Genomic DNA, 8706 nt, shown 5'->3' with positions numbered 1-8706 from the left:
CTCCTTGGAATATATCCTAGAGAAACAAGAGCCGTCACACAAATAGATATAGTCACACCCATGTTCACTGCAGAACTATTCACAATAGCAATAAGATGGAAACAGTCTAGGTGCCCATCAGCAGTCAAGTGGATAAACAAATTATGGTATATCCACACAATGGAATACTATGCAATGATAAAGAACAAAGATGAAGCCGTGAAACAGCGTATAATATGGAGGAAGCTGGAAGTCATTATGCTGAGTGAATTTAGTCAGTGACAGAAGGACAAATATTGTATAAGACCACTATTGTAAGATCTCAAGAAAAGGTTTAAACACAGAAGAAAACATTCTTTGATGGTTTCGAGGGTGGGGTGGGAGGGTGAGGGTTATTCACTAACTAGATAATAGATAAGAATTATGTTAGGTGAAGGGAAGGACAGCACACACTGCAGGGGAAGTCAGCACAACTGGACTTAACCAATACTAAGAGGTTTCCTGAATACAGTCATACACTTTGAGGGACAGACTAGCAGGGGTAGGGGTCTGGGGACTATGCTTTCAGGGGAGATCTAGGTCATTTGGCATAACAAAGCTTATTAAGAAAATGTTCTGCATACTACTTTGGTCAGTGGCATCTGTGGTCTTAAAAGCTTGCAAGTGACTATCTAAGATGGATCAGCTGGTCCCAACCACCTGGAGTAAAGGAGAATAAAGAACACCAAACAAACAAGGAAAGTATTAGCCCAACAGACAGAAAGGGCCACATAAACCAGAGACTTCATCAGCCTGAGACCAGAAGAACTAGGTGGTGCCCAGCTGCCATCAATGACCGCCCTGACAGGGAACACAACAGAGTCTCTGATGGAGCAGGAGAAAGGTGGGGTGCAGAACTCAAATTCTAGTAAGAAGACCAGACTTAATGGTCTGACTGAGACTGGAGGAACCCTGGAGAGCACGACCCCTGGATTCTGTATCAGCCCAGAACTAAAACAATTTCCAACGCCAACTCTTCAGACAGGGATTGGACTGGACTGTGGGACATACAGTGATACTCGTGAGGACTGTGCCTCTTAGCTCAAGTAGATACAAGAGACTAAATGGGCAGTTTCTGTCTGGAGGTGAGATGGGAAGGTAGAGGGTTAGGAGCTGGTTGAATGGACATGGGGAATCAGGGGTGGAGAGGAGGAGTGTGCTTTCACAGTATAGGGAGAGCAATTAGGGTCAAAGAACAATGTATGTATAAATTTTTGTATGGGAGACTAACTTGAAATGTAAACTTCATTTAAGCTACAACAATAATTTTTAAAAAGTAAATATGTATATTGCATTTATATTCAATATTACTAAAAGTAATGGTAAATATTCAGTAAATTTATGTTGAAGTGGTTAATTTGGATTTTTATAAAACCGGCACGAAAGGAAACATTATGTTAGTTTAATGTGAGCACTCACAAAACAAGCCCATTAATTTATTTGGGAGGTGAGCCATCCTTGCTCAATATATAGGAAATCAACCTGAATTTTTAAAATATTCCTACTTATTCTATAATGTAGAATTGGAGACAGATACAACGTTTTGTGTGAATTACTTCATTTATGGCTAAAAGAGGAGCCCTGATGCTGCTGCCATGGTTAAACTCTGCTGCTTACTGAAAGGCCGGTGGTTTGAACCCACCAGCCGCTCCACAGAAGAGACCTGGCGATCTGCTCCAGTAAAGATTATACCTAGAAAACCTTGTATGGCAGTGTTAGTCTGTCATATAGGGTTGCTATGAGTTGGAATCGACTCTCCAGCACACAACAACAACATGGCTATAAGAATACAGTGTTCCCAGAAATAGATATATTTTTGTACAAATTTCTAACTAATAAGAATTCAGATTTAGCAAAGGTAGATATTATTTATTGTGTAATGTATTCAATTTTATTTCCCTCTTAGTGAAAGAAGAGCTCTGTTAACTTCTCAGACTTCCCCCACACAGCTGGGGAGGAACGGACGCAATATTCCTGCAACCCTGATGCTTGAATCTAAGGAACTTGTTAAATCTGTTCGTGCCATACTTGATATGGATTGTAAGTTTTCTGCATTTTTTACCTTTTTTTTTTTTTTTACAGTTTAGTTAACAAAACAAAAAGAACATTGCAAGTCTGACAATTTAATTTTATTAAGTATATCGGTTGCCTTAAATTGATTGCTAATCGACAGAAATGTCAGTGTACCGATTGTACGGGGAGAGTATTTGTTTTCTTTAAAATGCTTACAGTGGCTTCCAGCTGAGGATAGCTGACTGAGAACTTATCTTTACCTCTCCTTCCATCCAAAGTCTCTTTGAAATTGTAGAAAAATATAAAAATAAATCCACAGCAGGACTGGAAACCTAGAAGGATGAAATCAACATTGAGGCATTTTTGAACAATATGCAGCAGATGGAATAAGATCAAAGATTCAGCCCAGTTGATCAAAAGACCCCATAACAATAGATAGATGAAAGGCAAGACTGCTGAAGCAGTGAGTTTTTCAAGTAGAGCCTCAGAAAAAACTCCAGGATGACAGACAAGAAAACTGGGAATAGACCCTAGGGCAGTCCACAGGGTAATTAATTAAAGGGCTGTAGAGTAGCTGAACCACTTCCCTAGTCTCAGAGCTGCTGGGTCAGGCACTGACTCCTAAGCTAAAGGAACTAAGTGATCTGTCCCTGGACACAACCAGAGTCATCACTGGGCTAGAAAGAGAAGCAAAGTAATGCTCTAAGTAACTTCTCCAGATAGGCAAGGAGATCATTAAGGGAAGTTTATATGATTGGACATTTCCATCCTTCCTTCCTCCTATCTCTCGGGCACTTTTGCCTCTTCGTGGATTTCAACTCCCTTTTTATAACCATTTTCTAACGTACCGTTTATTATCCCACAATGAAAATTATAGATAATTTACCTAACTATCGTTAAGAGCTCAGCTGCTAACCAAAAGGTCGGCAGTTTGAATCCACCAGCCGCTCCTTGGAAACACTATGGGGCAGTTCAACTCTGTCCTGTAGAGTCGCTATGAGTCAGAATCGACTTGACGGCAATGGGTTATACCTGTTATTTATGAAAATCAATAAGATACCCTAACTATACTGTAAATGAGAAATAAAAGCAAAGTGATTTGTAATGAGATAATACGTATGTCAACAGGTAAGTGGGCACAACTACGCTAGGAGACGTTGTGTAGTAGTCAGAGTCTTGCACTTTTACTTAGAATCACCATGCATGTGACACCTATGAATGTAAACTGATACAGGTGCATCATATTGTCAGTTTAAATAGAACAGGCATATTGCCATCAGTCACATGATTGTTAGAAATGATATACAGCTCTTGGCAAAGTTTTGAACAAAGGAAAATACAATCTTCCATTAATTTACACAGTACTTACAAACCTAGGATATTCAATGTATATTAAACTGCAAAAATATTTTAGGTTTATCTGTAAAATGGAGTTAGGTTCCAGCCTCAAATAATTAAATAATTAAAAACAAGGTTTTGGTTTTGTTTTTAACCAACATGAATGTTTTGTAGGACATTGGAAAATCATGTAGGATACAGGACAATTCTTTATTGCACCAGACCATCTCACACATCCTATAATGATAGGGTGTTTAGCATCCATGGTACCATTCCGCTAAATGTCACAAGCACCCCCAAATCACTGTGACAATAGCTAGTGTCTTACAGATTTCCAAAAATCCACCCTGGGTATGATGCTACACTAACTTAGAGCCTCTACTGTAGATCCTCATTTATAAATACAGATAACCAACCAAAAATCACCAAATGTTGGACCAAGGGGGAACTGCATAACAGAGAGATACTAGAGAAAAAGAAAAAAAAATTTAATTAAATAGAGGTAAGTCAGTATTTAGAAGATAATTGTAGTATATTTTAAAAATAAAATAGGATTATTATCCTTTGATAGCATCCACAAGACACTGCATTCATAATACAAGAAGCAGCTGCCATGAAAAAAAAAATTGTCTTAAGGAGTACTTTTAAAAAATAATTTTAAATTTCCTTTTATTAAGTGAAGATAATACCTACCCGGTAAAGTTGTTGTGAAGATTAAATAATATAATTTATATAAAGCACCTACCCCTACCACATTTCCTGGCTCAAAACAAACACTCAGAAGTATATTTTGAATTGTTTAAACTTTTTAACTAGCTGCTGTATTTACCAGTGCTGCATAACAAATCATCTAGCAACTTAGTGGATTAAAGCAACAATTTATTATTGTCTCATGGTCCTGTTGGCTGACTGTTCTTAGCTGGACAGTTCACGCTAGAGGTCTCTCATACGACTGCTTGGGTGCGGTAATCTGATGCTTCTACTGGGCTGGACAACCAAGATGGCTTTCAGCTGATTGAGCTGGGAGCTCAGCTGGAGCTGCTGACTCCAACACTTACTGATATGTGACCTCTCCAGCATGGCAGTCTCTGGGGAGTTAAATTTCTTGCATGGTGACTCAAGGCTCTAGCATAGATATTCAGTGAGCAAGGCAGAAGCTGTACCACCTTTTATGATCCAGCTTGAGAAGTCACATGGTCACTAACACTGTATTCTATTCATCGATGCAGATTCAAGGGGAAAGAAGTTAGGCTCCACCCCAGGATGAGGATAAGCAAGGTCACATTAGAGAAGCGCATGTGAGTCAGAAGTTATTATTGTGGCCGTCTTTGGAGAATATAATCTGCCGTATTAAACCCATTGCCGTCAAGTCAATTCTAACTCATTGAACCCTATAGGACAGAGTAGAACTACCCCACAGGGTTTCCAAGGAGTGGATGGTGGATTTGAACTGCTGGCCTTTTGGTTAGCAGCCGAATGCTTAGCCACTGTGCCACCAGGTCTCCATCTGTCACATTGTTGTGGTTGTTATTGTTGTTAGATGACATCAAGTCAATTCCAACTCATAGCAACCCTGTAGAACAGGGCAGAACTGCCCCATAGGGTTTTCAAGGAGTGGCTGGTGGATTTGAACTGCTGCCCTTTTGGTTAGGAGCCGTAGCTCTCAACCACTGCACCACCAGGGCTCCTCTGTCACATTAGTACCTATTAAATATAAATTAATTTAGCTGGGATGGCTCAATATCATCATTACAAGTATCCATTAATACATGGCATATGCCATATTTTATTTATTTTTCTGTCTCCTCCCTCGATGTCAGTCTGTCTCCTGATTGTATTTGTGCTGGCCTGTACCGTTCTATTATCCCTATAGTTTGCTACTCTAATTCTTCCCTATGCTGAATACCAAATGTTATTTATTTATTGTTAATATATACATATTTTTCTATGTTAATCAGTACCCAAATAATAAGTTTTGAGTGCAGCCCTGGGTAGTGACTGGCTTGGCTTAGTATAGATAATAGTAACTCAATTACTTATCTTTTGCCGGATTGAGGGCCGCCTCTCACTGGTTCTGGGTGTCATGTAGACTCTCAGCAGCTGAGTCTCTCCTGGTGTGGTAATAGTAATTCAAAGATGCTTTGGGCTAACTTTTGACTTCACAACTATATTATGGAGGCTTGGAAGCTACGCCTCTAATTGTAGTCTTTGTTCAATTTATGCAATGAGTATGATTTAAAAAATTTGTATCTATTACATTTAAAAATCAAATTGTATTTCAAAAATCCCGTAAGAACTCTTTATGTAAAGAAGTTCTGTGGGCTCTAGGAAGGATGAGAATAATCGCTTTAATGTATTGCATGTAAGCTCAGAATTTTATATATCAGACATCAGTTAGGCTGGAAACAGTGGAGAGAAACACCTGCACACATAGCCCAGTGGGCATTGCCATCATTACTTTTAATTACTTTGCTGACATTAGCCTTTATATATGTCAAATATGATTATTCAAAGAAAATATTTGAAATTCAACGAACTTCTTTGGAAGAAAAGTGAAAAATTCCATCTGTACTTTTTATCTGTTGAAAGTTCTTATACATCCTTTACTGTTTAAAATTAGAAAGTAGTTTCAATGTTGTTCTTTTATTTAAAAATATAATTGCTAATGGTGGTATATTTTCCAGGTAATTTTTATAACTGCATATGATATATCTTTTTAAGTTTCATAATTCAGATAAACTCAGCTCATTTTTCTTTCTCTTTTAGCAGTAGCTTTTTCTACATATGTAATGGAAAACAGAAAGTTACTATCATGAGGTAGATAATTCACCCACAACTCCAACCTCATTTTCTTTTGCCATGGCTATCGCTTATTTCAAGTTAAAATTTGAAATTTTCACTTGGGTAAATTGCCTCCACTTTATTCTTAATATAAGTACACTCTAAGATGGCAGAGTAGTCAAATGCTTCTGGTGGACCCTCTTACAACAAAGACCTGAAAAAAACAAGTGATTCAATTATATATGGCGGTCTGGGAGCACTGAACATCAAAGTCAGAGCTAACAAACCAGACTGAGTGGCAGGGGGAGGGAGAGACGGTTTGGAAGCAGCGAGGAGTTGCCAGACCTGACAGGGCAAGAGCCTGAGCCCTCCAGGCCTGATCACTTCGGGGGTGAGGACTGAGGCAGACAAGGCAGCTGTGCTCAGGAGGTGCATTTTCCACGCCAGGAGAGACTCAGCTGCTGAGAGTCTACATGACACCCAGAACCAGTGAGAGGCAGCCCTTGATCTGGCAAAAGATAAGTAATTGTATACGGCTTACCACGCGTATCTAAAACACCCTCCTTAGGGAAAAACCTCTCTCCCATTTACCTCCCTGCTCCCTGCTGTGCACTGGGTCCCGGACTGGCTTCAGCAATTGCTGAGTCCCCTGGGCTGGAAGTAGGATCCATCACATGCCCTGACCCATTCTCCCTGCCTTGGAGAGTGAACAAATTAACAAACAGAGGAAAAATAAACTACCGGCTCCCCTAAGCCAGGAACCCACTGTAGGCACAGCTCCTTTGCCTAGGCACAGGTATAAGGGATCCACGGACTTTGAGTGCCTTTCCCCCTGCATAGATTTGTGTGGGCCCGTCTCAACAGCATAGGCCGTCATTACCACAGTACAACAGGGTATATACCGGAACTCTGACTTCAACTGTTTCAGCTGTGAAGTGGCAGGTTCTTGACATTTGACACCACTCTGCCCATTAAGCAGGGTCTTCACCTAACCACATCAGTGGCCTGAGGACTGGTGGCTTCTCCCACACCACCTAGCCACCAGCGATAGGGGCCCATGAATAAAAGGTACCCCCCAGTCCTTACACCCAACAGCATTAGGTGCTCATAGTCTGCCTGCAAAACCCACCCACCTATGTACTCTAGGGAACAGGGACACGACTTCCTCCTGGACACTCGGGGGCAGCCATCAGCCCCCTGGCTTACTCAGAGTGTGTCCCTCTGATGCAGCCAGATGCCTATGCCTACACCAATCACCCATGCCTGTCTTGGACTATAAGTGAGAGCCGACACCACACACTTGGTGGCTATCTACCTGGGCACCTGAGCTGAATCCATATAGGAGGAGTGGGCGGGCTCCCGAGCTCACATACTAGTAACAGATCTAACCACTTGGTGACAGGACATCAGCGCTTCAGAGTTGCCAATAATCAAACTAGCTCAAACAAGCAGCCTCTTTGGGAATATCAAAACAAAATAAGAAGCTAGGACACAGTAAGCAAACATAAAATAAACAAATATAATAACTTATTGATGCTCAGAGACAGCAGTCAATTCAAATCACGTAAAGAGGCAATCCATGATGGTTTCAGCAAGCTCCCAAAATAAAGAATCTAGAGATTTTCCAGAGGAGGAAAATTTCTTGGAATTACCGGAGGCAGAATACAAAAGATTAATATATAGAACTCTTCAAGAACTTAGGAAGGAAATTAAGCAAAACAAAGAACACGCAATAGAGGAATTTAAAAAGATTAGAGAAGAGCATAATGACAAATTTAACAGGCTGCAAGAATCCACAGGGAGACAGCAATCAGAAATCCAGAAGATTAAAAAATTTCAGAATTAGACAACTCAATGGAAAGTCATAGGAGCAGATGTGAGGCAATGGAAGTCAGAATTAGTGAGATTGAAGATAAAGCACTTGACACCAACTTATCTGAGGAAAAATTAGATAAAAGGATTAAACAAAATGAAGAAACCCTAAAATTATGTGGGACTCTATCAAGAGGAATAACCTACGAGTGATTGGAGTACCAGAACCAGGAGGGATCACAGAAAATACAGAGAGAATTGTTGAAGATTTGTTGGCAGAAAACTTACCTGATATTGTGAAAGATGACAAGTATTTTTCCAAAATGCTCATTGAACCCCACATAAGGTAGATCCCAAAAGAAAGTCACCAAGACATATTATAATCAAACTTGCCAAAACCAAAGATAAAGAGAGAATTTTAAGGGCGGCTAGGGTTAAACGAAAAGTCATCTACAAAGGAGAGTCACTAAGAATGAGCTCGGACTACTCAGCAGAAACCATGAAGGCAAGAAGGCAATGGGATGACGTACGTAAAGCCTTGAAGGAAAAAAACTGCCAGCCAAGAATTATATATCCAGCAAAACTGTCTCTCAAATATGATGGTGAAATTAGGGCATTTCCAGATACACAGAAGTTTAGGGAATTTGTAAAAAACAAACCAAAATTACAAGAAATACTAAAGGGAGTCATCCGGTTAGAAAAGCAGTAACATCAGATAACAACCCAAGACTAGAACACAGGACA

The 8706-nt window shown here is 40.0% G+C and overlaps 1 protein-coding gene across 1 annotated transcript in view; it reads left to right on the top strand.

Annotated features, from left to right (window-relative positions):
* The window catches only part of STXBP4 (syntaxin binding protein 4), a 197973-nt gene that overhangs the window by 120489 nt on the left and 68778 nt on the right, over positions 1–8706 (top strand). Inside the window, exon 16 of the mRNA XM_004377907.2 lies at positions 1925–2058. Within this exon, the coding sequence (XP_004377964.1) occupies positions 1925–2058 (134 nt within the window). The remainder of the gene's footprint in view (positions 1–1924; positions 2059–8706) is intronic.

Source organism: Trichechus manatus, unplaced genomic scaffold, assembly GCF_000243295.1.
Source record: "Trichechus manatus latirostris isolate Lorelei unplaced genomic scaffold, TriManLat1.0 scaffold00054, whole genome shotgun sequence".
NCBI lineage: Eukaryota > Metazoa > Chordata > Mammalia > Sirenia > Trichechidae > Trichechus > Trichechus manatus.
Note: the sequence above shows the minus strand (reverse complement) of the source record. Positions and strands in the feature narration are given on the sequence as shown.